Raw genomic sequence first — 16,100 nt, 5'->3', positions numbered from 1 at the left:
CGCAAAAGCCGCCTCCAATCTCCCTACTAAAAGGGAACATGCAAAAGAATTGCCCCTTTCTTACTCTCCTGCACAGTACAGTACTGGACATCATCATTATGTTGAAATAATTGCCAGGCAGCGCCCCTGCAGTGCCGTGCGGTGCGCGCAAAGAATTATAGCCAATCTACAAGCTCACAACGCGGCACAACGCAACGCCTTGTGTGCCTGTAGATCGGCTATTTTCGGTGTCTGGACATCAACACAGCCTGCCGCCCGCAGTCCCGCACACCTGCAGGCTGTAGAAGAAAGAAGTTCTTGCTTAATTGCACGCAGAGCTGTTCAGTGAGCGCACAGAATTAAAGCCGATCAGTGTTACATGATGTATGAATGTGAATTAATTTGTTGGAACTGGCACATAATATTAATAATAATGGTAATTATTTATTTTTACATTCTCTTAGTGTTTCTGCCTGTTTTATGTTATCTGTCTATTGGAGTGCAATGTGGGCAGATGAAAGTAGCCTTAGCCTATATCAGACCATTGTTATTACCAGTAAGACTCCCTAAATCGGGAGATAAGCGACCGTCAGGTCGCATACACAAACTTTAGAAGGCAATGGTAGCCAATCAGGAGGGAATATGGGAAATTGGACAGATCCATGTTGATGAGATGACTTTAGAGATACTGTGTACCGCTTTGCGTGATATTTGGTCAGAATCGGTAGGAGCAGTGTTCAAAAATGTGTTTTTCAAAAATCGGCCTGATGGTGGTGCTAGATTTGCCTGGCTCCAGCCAATAGACCCGCCCAATCTCTGAGTGGACTGCTTCTCAGCGCAGAGTCTGAAATCAGGCTAGTGCTAGATGGGACAGATGCATGTTGATGACATGTCTGTAGAGATGCTGTATAGCGCTTTGTGTGATTTGAGGGCAAAATCTGTAGGAGCAGTGTCCAAAAATGTGTCTTGCAAGAATCGGCCTCATGGTGGCGCTAGAAGAGGGACACGTGAGAAATGGGTGGAGGTTGTGGTTTGGCAGCCAAGGTGTGTGTGTGCAAAGTTTGGCATGGATAGGGGCAACGGTGGCGGAGATATGAGTAGGGGAAAGTGTGACGTGATGTGACGCGACGCGACACGACGTGACGTGACGTGACGTGACGTGACGTGACGTGACGTGACGTGACGTGACGTGATGTGCCGTGGCGTGACGTGACGTACAGCCGGTGGAGGTTTTGATAGTAGGCCTACTGCGAACAGTTGTGACTTTTCTATGAATATTATTCAGTGAGTGGACGTACTGCACGGACTGCACATACTTCCTGAAAGTAGACAAACTAGTGGTGACTAATCATTACGAGTGGATCTTATTTTGAAATCTGCCGGTTTTAGAGGAAGTCGTTATTTATTGTAACCGAGCTGCCATGACGCTTGTTTACAGACTGCATCTTGCCAAGCATGAAGTTGTAATGATGACGAAAACACTAGCCTAACTAAGTAAACAAACCCACGTGGATTAAACGAAAGATTTTAGCCAACACCATGCATCTGTGACTTGAAAACAACGTGCACACTTTGGAAGTACCCTACGGTAAACTTTTGGAATATCCGACAGCACCATGATGTGAGTAGTTCATTGAATCTGTCTGTAACTTTCATGCTGGCTAGAGTAACGTTGTGGGAGGAGAGCTGTAGCTCCAAAAACGCTTGCTGTTCAATTATCAGGTTCACAACGAGATTGGCCATTGCTGGCATATTTTCTTTATTCTCTTTACTACCCTGCAGTCATAGTTCTTCATCTATTCATTGCTTTTAACACTTTTGTTGCTATCAATTAAATCTCTTTCAAGGTCCGCGATGCCATGGTCTCCATAGACTTCCATGTAATTCATAGTGCACGGATCGGGGTTCGCTCACTATCCCGACGGGCCGCTGTTCCGACTAGCGTCGGCAGGTTAGTTACTGAGGTTAAGTTTAGGGTTAGGGGTAGAGTTAGGGCTAGTTTTAGTGTCGGAATACCGGCCCGTCGGCACACTGATGCGGACCACACGGATCATGCACTCCCATGCCTAGATCATGCACCACATGTGTGCACCAGAGATTCCGTTAGCCGGTATTTACCGGCCATTGGCCGGTTAAATGTTTCATTGGCCGGTAATTATAAAGTCCACCGGCCACCGTGGCCGGCTGGGAAAATGCCTCTTAGGCTATTTTATCATTTAATCTTATTATTCACATAATTATTTGTCTAAAGTAGTAAAGCTACAACCATTAAAACCTATCATAATTTTACATTTGTATCATGTTCTGTCTTCTGTGAGTCTGACGACAGCGGAGCTGCTTCATGCTGCGCTGTTAGAGGTGGGACTTTCGCGAACGAATCAAGTCTTTTGAACGGCTCTTTGAAATGAACGGTTCACAGTAGGGAGCCGTTCCTGAACAGTGGTGGGAAAAGCACGCTAGTCTTTTGAACGGCTCTTTGAAAGGAACGGATCCCAGAGATCCGGCTCACTTCAAATAGCCATAAATCCCATCTCTATGTTACGTGCATTGGAAATATAGGAGCTTCAAGCTCACAACAAGTCGAAACGCGCATCGCTGTGAGCTTGTATGTCTGCTATTTTAGACACGCACACGGCCTTATGGACAAGCACACGTTTCACAGCTCCGTCAAGTTGATAGCCTTACATTAATGCGCTAGTGTTATAATCAGAACAGAACTGGGGTTCTAGACCAAGCTGGACCGAGAGTAGACGATAATGAAAAAGGGACCCGAACTCTGTGGAATCGTGGATATTATAATGACTTTCTGATCGCATGGATGTGAACCCATCGTGGTCAAAGCAACAGAGGCAAGTTAGTAACCTTCCTTGCACCAACATAACATTAACAAAACAAAACAAAACAAATGTTGTGTGTTTGCATATAAAGGTTTCATGAGACGGTGAAGCCAAAATCATATAGAATACAATTAACTTATTAATTTGTAGGCCACGTAGTCTAGGCTACTGTGTGGCAGGGCGCGCAAACGGTTCGCTTGTGTTGCGCGCCCACTTTAACCTATTCACTTCTTTATACTACTACATAACATAAGTAGTAAGGATATTATTTTGTTAACTCAGGAACAGATTGCAATTGCATCTGTGATAAAGAGCAATTAAGGAAGCCCAGCGCTAACATAAAATGGGGTAATTATTATGTGCACCATGCACATACAGTATCTCATCTGCAAACACGTGTGACGTTCAATATAATATGGCCGATAAATTAATTGATTGGCCGGTAAACTATAATCCTGCCGGCCACGGTGGCCGGCCCCAAAAATGCCTAGCGGAAACCCTGGTGTGCACGCTGTTCACAGCTTTCAAACAAAAAAATCCGCTTGGAAATCCGTTCTGGCATTCATGAGATATCAGCCATTATGTTTTTACATTATGTAAACAAACATGGCTGCCATGTTTGAAAGGTGGGTTTGTTATGGGGGTTAAACATGCAATTTCGCGATCGCGATCATGCCTAATACATTTTTTGAGGTCCAAAAAAACCTTCTTTTTTTTTTTTCAAAAACGGCCCAAACTCAGGAAACTCGGGGTTGGCACAGGGGGGGTACCAATACAAACTCGGGAAACTCGGGATTGGCACCAAACAGGTTAAATGCACCAAACATATTCATATAGCACTGGAGAAGAGTGACTGAGTTACTAGGGCTCAAGTTGGAGGGGCCTTAACTATTGCAAAATAGCAGATACAAGCTCACAGCGTGGCACAGAGTGCCGCGGTGCAAGCTTGTAGATCAGCTATTTTTGAAGTCATGAAAATGTGTGCAAATCTTTGAATATATGTGTTTTTTAAGCAAACTTTTGTAACTAAAACTTTCTTCTGGGGGGTCCCTGGAACAGTGGTGAAAGTGAGCCGGAACGGCCGGAACCCCCGTTCCGTTAAAACATTTGGGGCCGGAACGGAGTTCCGTTAAGAAAGGGAGAAGCCAGCTGTCAAAAATCCCATGTTAAATAACCTGCCACAAACGCACGTCCAGGAAGAAAACAATAGCCTATACTAAAGTCAGATTAACATACAGTAGGCTACACAAGTGTTACTAGTTAGACTATATTTTCTGATAAAGTGCTTCTAAATTATTCCCGTGGGTTTGTGTAGGTCAGTGTAATCGATTCGGTTTGTTTCAGTGTTTGACACGGAGCGGGTAGAGGTGGGACGTTCGTGAACGAATCGAGTCGTTTGAACGGCTCTTTGAAATGAACGATATAGGATTCGGTTCACAGTAGGGAGCCGTTCCTTCGAATGAGCCAGTCTTTTGAACGGCTCTTTGAAAGGAACGGATCCCAGAGATCCGGCTCACTTCAAAGAGCCATAAATCCCATCTCTAGGAGAGACTCGTCGTGTCTGTGGCACTGTGCCTGCCATGGTGCCTGCATGCGATGCAGCCTTAAGCTGCAGAATAGACCAAAATGATTCTATTCTGCATCTTTGGAAATACCCCAGTAAAGTAGGCTAGGCTATACTTAAAACCTGTACTTAAATACAGTACTTTAGTAAATGTAGACTACTTAGTTACTTTAGATAACTGGTTAATAATATTAATAATAATATATTATATTATCTGGAATGTATATAGAGCTTTCAAACATGCTTTACATGTGTGTGGGGGCCTGGGGAGACAACAAATAAGAGAGCAGGATATGGTGACAGGATAGAATAATGTTGCTCTATCAGCATTTCTTTCTTTGTTGATGCTGCTACTGTATGTGTTTATGTGGATATACTAAACAAAATGTTGTTGTACAGTGACCATAAACATCTTATCTTATCTTAGGTGATTCTGCTAGCCCTACTGCTTACCCTTCTGTATGGAACAATGAACAATATGAAGAGTCTTATTATAGATAGGCCTATTTCCTTTAGGATTTCAATCATGTTTCATGTTACAGTTAGTGTAATGCCGTTGCCTTTCAGGTGTAGGACCTGTAGTGTTTTTATTGTGTGTATAACTATGCCAAAATGCAGTTTTCTATGCATTTCATGGGTTTTGGGGGGTTAGAGCCTCCCAATTTTTTCCGGCCGTTCCGGCAAGAATTTCAAACCACTTTCACCACTGCCCTGGAATGAAATATTTTGAGATGGGGGTCCATGGCCAAATGCCTATAATTTTGGGGGTCCTTCACATAAGAAAGTTTGAGTACCACTGACATAGAAACAGGTTTTTCAAAAAAAGAAACCTTAGAAGGATTTGAAATATTCAAAGACTTGCACACATGTTGAATTTTTTTTCAAAAATAGCAGATCTACAAGCTCGCAGCGTGGGACTCAGTGCCGCGTTGTGAGCTTGTATATCTGCTATTTTTCAAAAGCTAAGGTACCCACAGCCCAGAATTTGGTGCGACACCCCTGTGGGCAGGCACTTTACCACTGCGCCACCCCTTGCTGATCTCAGCAATATTAAAGGACCTACACCATGAATTTTCACTTTTTCTATTTTAAAACCTTTTTTTGGGGTCCCACTGGCACCTTCTATCCTCACAAAGTCCTATTTCTGTACATTGTGTCTTTCTCTGGTTTTGGGAAGACAGAGATGAAAAGCTTTCCACGGGTTCTCAGAACAGTGCTGTTCTGAGAGTTGACGCATGTGACGTCACACGCGTTTCCCGTTTTTTTTTTCAGAGTCAAAAAAAAAAAACTTTTTTCAAAAAAAAATTTTTTTCAAAAAACTTTTTTTTTTCAAAAACTGTCAAAAAGTCAAAAAAAAAATTTCAATTTTTTTTTTTTTTTTTTTAAAACTGTCAAAGTTTAAAAAAAAAATTCAAATTTTTTTTTTTCAAAACTTTTAATTTTCAATTTTTTTTTCCAAAAAACTTTTTTTTTCAAAAACTTTTTTTCAAAAACTTTTTTTTTCAAAAAACTTTTTTTCAAAAACTTTTTTTTTCAAAAAACTTTTTTTTTCAAAAAACTTTTTTTTTTCAAAAAACTTCTTTTTTTTCTGGAAAAACCCCACTAGATGCGCCCCTGAGCAAACAGAGGCCGTTTTGGTATTGCAGCTGGAGAGCCTCATTATAGTAGAGCTAGAACAAACAAAAAGAATGGTCAGAGTGTTTGTTGAGGGTTAAAACCTGTCTAAGACTCAATTTTGAGCATATATTTATACAAAAAATATAGTTTTAAAAGCATGGTGTAGGCCCTTTAACACTTTCTAAGCCGAAATAGAATGGGGGTTGGTAGATTAGCCGTGAAATTTCTATTATTGTATTGTGATCGAGACATAATATTATGTTTATAAACATGAGCCCGCAGCCCCTCCATCTTGAACAGCGCCGTTGTTTTTTCTTTTTCCCCAGGTCAGTAACTCACCGTGATTTTCTCGATCTCCGTTGGGATAGAATGGGTGTTTTGGCCGATCATCGATCTCCCCGTGCGTTTCGCGTGCGCGATCCGTTCACGTAAATGTCCCCGCAATTAATCCATGTGTGACTCAAGAGCAGAACTGAAAATTTTCGCTAGCATAGCCCCTAGCATGGCTGCTGTACAAGCACCAGGGTACAGACAGTAACCGAATGGGATAATGTGCCTTGGAAAAGGAAAGGCCAATGACATCACTTCTGCTTCATCTCAGCCCAGCCATGAGCTATCGATGCACGAGTGGTGACTAGGGAAGGTTAGACGATCGCCGATTTTCGGATGAAAATCATTTATTTCGGTAAATACGGGAAAGTACGGGAAAAGACGATTGGCTGCCCCTCCCCCCCTAGGAAGTTCGATATAGTACGGTTTTAACATTAAGGGGCTCCCCGTGGCTTGGAAAGGGTTAATGAAAGGTTTTCATTCATTATTTTATTTTACCTTGAGAAAAGCCTCTGTAGTAGCGGAGAAATATTGTTTGAGGGCTTTAGGAGGCTTAATGCACTCGGCTTGGCCTCTCTGACTCATGAAGCTGTGTGATTAGACAGAATAACTGGGAGCAAGGCGGGGATGAAAAACCTTTTGTTCACTACGCTTTTGTCTCCTTGTAGTGGAGCGGCGTAGCTCTTGAAACATGACAAATCGTTCAATTTTGCGATAAAAGCGCCAAACTTGGTAGATATGTTCATTGATATATTAGAAACAAATCTGGATATCGGGCCATCAAAAAAAATTTTTTTTCAAAATGGCCACTAGCGGTTTGTTAAACCTTCCTAAATCACCCTCTAGAAGCGACAGTTTTAGTGATAGGAAGCTGAAATGTTGCATGCTGTGTGTGCATGTTCATGTCAATTGGTTAAAAGGGGGTGTGGCAATGGGAGTGGCCTATCATAAAAAGGTGCATAACTTTGATATAGATGCACAGATTTGCACAAAATGTTGTGGAAAGGTTGGTCACGACCCAAATAACAGCTGAGTAACTGTTCACACCATCTTCCAAAAAAGGGGTTTGTCATTAGGACCAGTGTAATACCAGTGTAGTACCAGTACAAAACCAGAAGCTCCCTGCAGTCCAAACACCCAGAGGTCGTAGCGGCACGGGGCAGGGTGGAGGAAGCATGGCTTGGCTTTGCATGTGAGCCTACGGTGGAGAGACGTGGGATACTGAACGAGGCCAAACAGCTTCTCTTCAGTACCTATGATAACATCAAGGGGGAGGAACTGATGGAGAGGGTGCAGAGAGTCCAGGCAGTGCATGGTGAGAGGCAGTATGGAGAAGCCTGGACGAGGACGAGGACCAAGGAAGAGGACCAAGGAGGGACAGGTAGAGGGACACACCAGTGAGGAGAGGGTAGCGACCTGGTTCAACCACTTCCGAGGGCTGCTGGGCACAACATCAGATGGAGAGGAGGAAGATATACCATCATTCCTCCAGGACCTCAACATCAAGGATGATCCCTTCACGGTCACTGAGTTTGCCATGGTGAAAAACACTCTGAGAGAGGGTAAGAGTGCTGTGCCGGACGGCATACCCCCAGAGGTCGTAAAGAACTGATGTCTTGACCACATCATCCTACAGTTCTGTAACCTTGCCCTGCTAGGCAACTACCGAGGCATCAGCCTGACCTGTATTGCAGCAAAGGTCTAACCGGATGATACTAAACCGGATTCGGCATGCCATCGACCCTCACCCGAGGAAAACCAAAATGCCTTTCGAGAGGAGAGAACCACATTATCCCAGATCTTGGCCCTGAGGAGTTGAATTGAGGAGGTGAAGAAGAACAACCTGATGGGAGGGAGCTTCTGGTATTGTACTGGTACTACACTGTATTACACTGGTCCTAATGACAAACCCCTTTTTTTAGAAGATGGTGTGAACAGTTACTCAGATTTTATTTAGGTCGTGACCAACCTTTCCACAACATTTTGTGCAAATCTGTGCATCTATATCAAAGTTATGCACCTTTTTATGATAGGCCACTCCCATTGCCACACCCCCTTTTAACCAATTGACATGAACATGCACACACAGCATGCAACATTTCAGCTTCCTATCACTAAAACTGTCGCTCCTAGAGGGTGATTTAGGAAGGTTTAACAAACCGCTAGTGGCCATTTTGAAAAATAAATTTTTTTGATGGCCCGATATCCAGATTTGTTTCTAATATATCAATCAACATATCTACCAAGTTTGGCGCTTTTATCGCAAAATTGAACGATTTTATAGCCACGCCGCCCTACTATTGGTGGAAGGGAAATGAGCAGAATAAACGTGGATGAGCTGCAGCACTGTGGGAAATTGAAAACTGTTGCTAAATTGTAGATAAAAAAACTCTCACTTGAGGTTGGCGTGCATGCGCGCGCAAACACACACACACACACACACACACACACACACACACACACACACACACACACACACACACACACACACACACACACACACACACACACACACACACACACACAGTAAATGCATGCACACGCATGCACAGAAGCACTCACACACACGCGTTGGATTGGATTAGTGTTACAATTTGTAGAGTTTTAAGGCCTGTCCATACTTTCTCCGACTACTGAACTTTTCGGAGAGTTCCGACTTTTCCGACGTGCACCTTTCCGAACTCTAATTTGGGAGAATTTTCTTTTCAGAAATTGCGAGTGATGTCGTTTTGTACAGTTGAACCGGACCATTCCGACAAAAGGTTCAGTGGTCGGAGACAGTATGGACAAGCCTTTACTCGGCATACTAGGGATTAGGGAAACATGTGATTGCCAACACACGTTTAGCTGCATGCACCTGAATACAAAGCCACCACTTGCACGCACGCACTCACGCACGCACGCACGCACGCACTCACTCACTCACTCACTCACTCACTCACTCACTCACTCACTCACTCACTCACTCACTCACTCACTCACTCACTCTCTCTCTAATCAGGGGTGTTGCACCTAATTCTGGGCCCTGGGAACAAGGATTCACTCACATTTTGTGCTTTAACTATTGAAAAATAGCAGATCTACAAGCTCACAGCGCGGCACCGAGTGCCGCGCTGCGAGCTGCGAACATAAGTTTTTTGAAGAACCTATGTTTCTATGTCAGTGGTGCTCAAACTTTTTCACGTGAAGGATCCCCAAAATGATATGTATCCCCATCTCAAAATATTTAGTTCCAGGGACCCCCCAGAAGCAAAATTTGAGTTACAAATGTTCGCTTAAAAAAAGACTATATTGCACATATTTTCATGACTTTTCGAAAATAGCAGATCTATAAGCTCGCAGCACGGTACCGCGCTGTGAGCTTGTATATCTGCTATTTTTCAATAGCTAAAGTATAAAATAATGAAGGCCCCTCCAGTGCCCTCCACCTTGGGCCCTAGTAACTCAGTCCCACCCCCCCCCCCCCCCCTTGTGAGAATTACTGTTTGTAATTTATTTCAGACAGCATGGAGGCAACACACAGGCTTAATGAGATAAATCATAGAACTAATTTACTTCCAACCCAGACAGTAGTATCAGCACACCGATTAGCATTCACACACGCTTTCCATTCAAGCAAAGAAATCGAACTGAACCGCACAAATAAAAACACATAAATAAATAGTCTAATATATAAATAAAAAGAATCTGAAAAACATGCAAATTAGAAACAGTTGAATAACAACAGATTTGTATTTCTTCAAAGACTGTTTTTTTGTAATATAACAGCGAAGCGGTTTAGTCTTCTCTGATACCCTGCAGCTCACAAACGTGTGTTTAACAGTAGACTGTCTGCTTACGAGTCCATTATGTCACGTAACATTAACCAGCAGGACTACTAGTTGTCAATGTCAAGTGGCAGCTAATTGAGCACACACTTTAAAGTGAGTGTGTGTGTGTGTGTGTGTGTGTGTGTGTGTGTGTGTGTGTGTGTGTGTGTGTGTGTGTGTGTGTGTGTGTGTGTGTGTGTGTGTGTGACTATTCGTGTGAGGACCAAAATGTTCCCACAGGCACAGTAGAATTTTCCACAATTGTCCAAGTCCTCGCAAGATAAATGGCTATTTTATGTTTTTTTAAAAGATGAATAAAGGTTAGCCATAATTAGAAAACAATTCAGGTTAGGTTTAGGATTGGGCAGCGTTGAGGTTAGAGTTTCCCCAATTCGATACTTAGTTGTACGCCAATGGCACGCACTGATAAATAGCCAATCGACAAGCTCACACCACTGTGACACAGATCTGCTATTTTTTGGTGATTTCTTTTTACTATGTTCAGCTGTTGTCAATGCCGTCCTAAATTGTTTATGTCCTCACAAGTAAGTAATGCAAACATTTGTGTTTGTGTGTGTTCGTACGTGCGCTCACGAATGTGTGTCTTGTTATTTCTTTCTTTTTGGTCCCCAATTATACCTGTCATTCATCTCCATCCATGACCATCACAGCTCAGTTAAAAGCTCAAGTTGACTGACAGCTGAATACAACCTCCTGTTAAATCACAGGCACTATCCATGGTGCTGAGGCTGCAGGATGCAGCGAAGCAGTAACTGTCCATGGTATTAACTCTACCTGGTAGTAACTGTCCATGGTATTAACTCTACCTGGTAGTAACTGTCCATGGTATTAACTCTACCTGGTAGTAACTGTCCATGGTATTAACTCTACCTGGTAGTAACTGTCCATGGTATTAACTCTACCTGGTAGTAACTGTCCATGGTATTAACTCTACTTGGTAGTAACTGTCCATGGTATTAACTCTACCTGGTAGTAACTGTCCATGGTATTAACTCTACCTGGTAGTAACTGTCCATGGTATTAACTCTACCTGGTAGTAACTGTCCATGGTATTAACTCTACCTGGTAGTAACTGTCCATGGTATTAACTCTACCTGGTAGTAACTGTCCATGGTATTAACTCTACCTGGTAGTAACTGTCCATGGTATTAATTCTGCCTGGTAGTAACTGTCCATGGTATTAACTCTACCTGGTAGTAACTGTCCATGGTATTAACTCTACCTGGTAGTAACTGTCCATGGTATTAACTCTACCTGGTAGTAACTGTCCATGGTATTAATTCTGCCTGGCAGTAACTGTCCATGGTATCAAACACTGCTGTGCCTGGTGCTATTATTGTATCCGTAGGAGATGCCTTGTAAAGGAGCACTTGTTTTCGGTGGAGACGATGGAGGCGCGCCGTCTCAAGCGGAATTGAGGCCACGCGAGACACTGCTGAGCGAGCTAAAGCGAGCAAGTCGCCGCGCCGAGCGTTGCTTGAGCCGACTGAGGGGTGTGGTCTTACCTCCCAGGTAATAGGTTCCTCCAGTGGTGATGGTGAGGGGTGTGGTCTTACCTCCCAGGTGATAGGTTAATCCAGTGGTGATGGTGAGGGGTGTGGTCTTACCTCCCAGGTGATAGGTTCCTCCAGTGGTGATGGTGAGGGGTGTGGTTGCGTGGACAGCCGATGATTCGTCGCCATCAATCATCAACATGGCGAAGTTCTCCTTGGCGACCAGCCGGACCGCGTGCCATTGACCATCGTTAAGGCCTGAGCCTGCAGCAGCAACACAAACAAACACCATCACAGTTCACTTCTTTGATAACCTGGATATGTAAAGGCCATGTACACAGGAAGTAGAAAACAAATGTAGTTTGTTTATTTGAAGGGCTGTGGGGGCGTTCCTCTAAAGACAGGGAAATAATTAGTACAGCCAGAAGATGGCGATGCCCACTAGGGCATAGCCTGGCACACTGCCCACAAGATGGCGGTGCACTCTAGGGTATATAGCATCAAAATACTGGTATAAGTCAAGTCACATGACAGTCTTCTGTCATGTGATTTGCAGATTCTGATGACATCACTGAAACTCACCTTCACATGTCATCAGGTGAGGTTTTTAGTGTCTACAAGAAAAACTGCTCTGAGCAGGAAATGCCCAAATAAGGCATTACCTGTGTACATGGCCTTTAAGCTACACCTTTGCAGACACACCTTGTCACACATTCACATTGTTAGATCGTCCAAGTGGCTTGTGATTTGTAAATCAATTTCCGATTTTGTGAAAACTGTTAAACTGATAAATTATCCACCAAAATAAATCAAGAGATAAAAGCAGATGTGGCTCTATACACAGTGCTTCTTTGTGAAATTTATAGCGAGATTAAATGCAAAAAGTATATATATAGTATACTGTACATTTATATTGACTCTATATAGCTGGATAGGTGCAGTAATTAGTTTTATGAACTGAAAAGAAATAATGGTCACTAACATGCATTATATCAGCTGCAGGTATAATTTACCAGCTTTGGGTGGATATAGTGGATGGTGGCTAGTTTAACCCATTTAGAACGGGTACACATTATTTTGTATCATTATTTTATGCTTTAACTATTGAAAAATAGCAGATATACAAGCTCACAGCACGGCACCGAGTGCCGCACTGCGAGCTTGTAGATCTGCTATTTTTTTTTAAATCGTGAAAATTTGAATTTTGACCCGATGACTATTTTTCTATGTCAGCAATCTGGCCAGCCATCGTCAAAGAAAATGTCCTTTTCACTTAAATGGAGCTCAGTTAGTCTGTTCTTGAGAGACTACTATGTCAGTGGTTCTCAAACCTTGGACCCCCAAAATGATATTTATTTGGCCACAGACCCCCATCTCAAAATATTTAGTTCCAGGGACCACCCAGAAGCAAAATTTGAGTTACAAACGTTCACTTTGAAAATACATAAATTCAAAGATTTGCACACATTTTCACGACTTTTTCAAAAATAACAGATCTACAAGCTCGCTGTAGATCTGCTAAAATCTGCTATTTTTCACTGGTTAAAGCATTCAACAATTCTAGGCCTAAATGGGTAAATGTACCAGCCGGGTGTGTGCGTGCATGCGTGCGTGCGAGCATGAACAATACGCGTGTATGCTCAGTATTTTTGGAGAGCTGCTTTTCCTGCTGTTATTGATTTTCTCCCAGCATGCATTTTGAGACCAATGCTTTCATTTCTGCGGGGGTCTGATCTAATTAACCTTCATCAACACGGTGACAGTAGACATCCACTATGTGATGTAATCATTAACCCTTAGATGACCTCTTCAATGTCATGGAATGCAGATGTACGCTACATATTCACACACACACACACACACACACACACACACACACACACACACACACACACACACACACACACACACACACACACACACACACACACACACACACACACACACACACACACACACACACACACGCAAACACACACGCACACAAACACAAAGGCACAAGTGCGCACACATACTGTACAAGTGCAAACACAAGCAGTGGCACACAAGCACATGTGCACGTCAATAGATGACTGGACATCCACTAGATCAGTGTTTCTCAAACCTTCAAATTTCAAGGTCTCCCCTTAACTCTGACAGTGTACACATGGAACCAAATTTGTACACTGTCAGAGTTACAGACTTGTATGGATCAATCTAGACCCCCTTAAAGGAACACACGGAGTCCCTGGAATCCATTTTGAGAACCACTGCACTAGAAAGAGACATTTTTACAATTTGATTTATCATCACTGTTGAAACGTAATCATATTTTCTCTGACATAACCTCAACATTAATGTACGTATACTGTTATCACTGCTCTATTAGAGGCATAATCTGTGTCAGTGATTAAAAATGTATTACACCTTCACACACAAAACTAAAAAGGAACTTTTTTCCAGCATTTTCTTTAAATCCCAATTTACTCTGGTATCGGTTGCTTCATTAAATTTGAATAAAAAGTGCGCTGCACCGCAGAATAACAAGCAGACGTTGAATAACGCTGAAGCAATATAAATGAAAGTCAATGAATGGGGGTGGGGAGGGGGTGGGGTATCGGGTGGTGGCGGCGGCCTGGGGGGTGTTGTTGAGGCCGTATCTGTCTAGACGAGACGTACAGGAAATCAGTCCTATGAGGAGGGGAGAAAGTCAATGCCTGAGGCTCAGAACCGTCTAGGCTTGCTATCAAGATAGTCCCAGAGATACCTCGCCGCTATCAGAAGCCGTGTGTGTGTGTGAATTGTATTTCCATTGATTTGGGCTACATTTGCCTGGGGGATCGATGATGCATAAAAGGCAGTCAGCACCTGACTGATCCAATTTTGAGCGAGACACAGAGAGGGAGGAGATGGAAATGAGGGCTCGGTGTGAAGCGGTGGAGAGAAATGCGATATCAACGAGGCAGCAGTAAAACAGGGATTCCAGCAGACATCAGACATACAGTAGGGCATTCACGAATAGTGACTTTTAGTATTCGAATTATTCAACCTCAAAGTATTCGAATAGTTGAATACGACAGGACTGGCCAAACTGTCAAATATTAAGTAAGCAAGAGGCAATCCTATCTAGCCAAGCTTTATGAACTATATCTTTTTTAAAGAGAAAACAATAAAACAATAAAAATAAGCAAATATTTTACTTCGGTGAACACCGTTGAATAGTGACTTTGATATTCGAATATTCGAATATTTGGTGAATGCCCTAACATACAGTATAGCAGATACATCCTCTCATCTCCTCCTGCAGTCCTAGACCTATTGATATATCAATATATTGATTGCGACCTTAGGTTGCAGTTAACTATGAAAACCGGCACATCTTGTCTGCGTATCCGTGTATCCACGTATCTCCTTAGTCACGCTTGACACTGTGGTTCCCCTGTCACATCACTGTGACATCACAAGTCTATGGGTTTGTCGCTCTGACATCATGCTCTGATGTCACTGTGATGTCAGGGGAACCACTCTTAACAGAATGGGTTTGCCGCTCTGACATCACACTCTGGCTTCATTGTGATGTCACACTAACATCACCTTTTATGCCTATATGGAGTTCCCTGGTGTCATCAATTTAAAGCCCATATCTAACAGGACTTTATATGGGAATGCCCATATATGGAGGCCACATCGGCCACATACCACACTAACAGAATCCATATATGGCCAAGACAGGTGGCCAGGAAAGCCCATATCTGTGTGGCTGGTTCTACAGATAGCGATCTCCATGTATGGGCATAACATAACGAATAACTGAGTAAGTATGTTTGGGCTCTCACAGCATATCTCCATATACCGTACATGGATCTCCATATATGGGTACCAGGGGTCTCCATATATGGGTAACTGATCCAATATACATCACTGGCCAGATGGCCAAGATGTCACCCTGAGGCGTCTTACTAGTATTGATACATCAATATATTGGTATTTCAATTGACATTGATTGATGTGTAAATAAATTGTGCGCCTGTGGCTCTCATGAACAGAGCTGATTTTCAGTTCTGATTCTCAGTTCCAATCAGTTCCAAATTTTGAACGTCCTGGACGCTGTTTTTACAGGGGTCACCACAGCAGATCTTCTGGCTTCTCTGAATTGGCCAAACCATCAATGTGTGTGTGTGTGTGTGTGTGTGTGTGTGTGTGTGTGTGTGTGTGTGTGTGTGTGTGTGTGTGTGTGTGTGTGTGTGTGTGTGTGTGTGTTCCCTACCTGATGAAATGTCTATGTGGTTGGTCTTCATCGTCTGCGTCACGTTGATGTGCACCGTGACCTTGCCGTCCTCGAGGTCCATCTCCAGCGTTCCGTCGCCAAGGTTACTGAAGAGGAGGAGCCCGTCTGGGTTCCAGGTGCGGAACTGGAAGCCCACGGATACCACGTTGTGATTGGCTCGTACCGGGAGCTGCAGGAAGCTGG

At 43.2% G+C, this 16,100-nt stretch overlaps 1 protein-coding gene across 1 annotated transcript in view; it reads right to left on the bottom strand.

Moving 5' to 3' along the window:
- The window catches only part of LOC308307179 (contactin-associated protein-like 2), a gene marked incomplete at its 5' end in the record, with an annotated part of 419,567 nt that overhangs the window by 180,221 nt on the left and 223,246 nt on the right, over window positions 1-16,100 (bottom strand). Inside the window, 2 exons of the mRNA XM_080752350.1 lie at window positions 11,765-11,914; window positions 15,897-16,100. The exon at window positions 15,897-16,100 is cut by the window's right edge and continues 58 nt beyond it. Of these exons, the coding sequence (XP_080608476.1) occupies window positions 11,765-11,914; window positions 15,897-16,100 (354 nt within the window). The remainder of the gene's footprint in view (window positions 1-11,764; window positions 11,915-15,896) is intronic.

The sequence above is a fragment of the Nannobrachium achirus genome (genome assembly GCF_963921795.1).
Source record: "Nannobrachium achirus genome assembly, chromosome: 21".
Lineage (NCBI taxonomy): Eukaryota > Metazoa > Chordata > Actinopteri > Myctophiformes > Myctophidae > Nannobrachium > Nannobrachium achirus.
The sequence above is the reverse complement of the archived record's forward strand: the minus strand, read 5'-3'. Positions and strand labels throughout refer to the sequence as shown.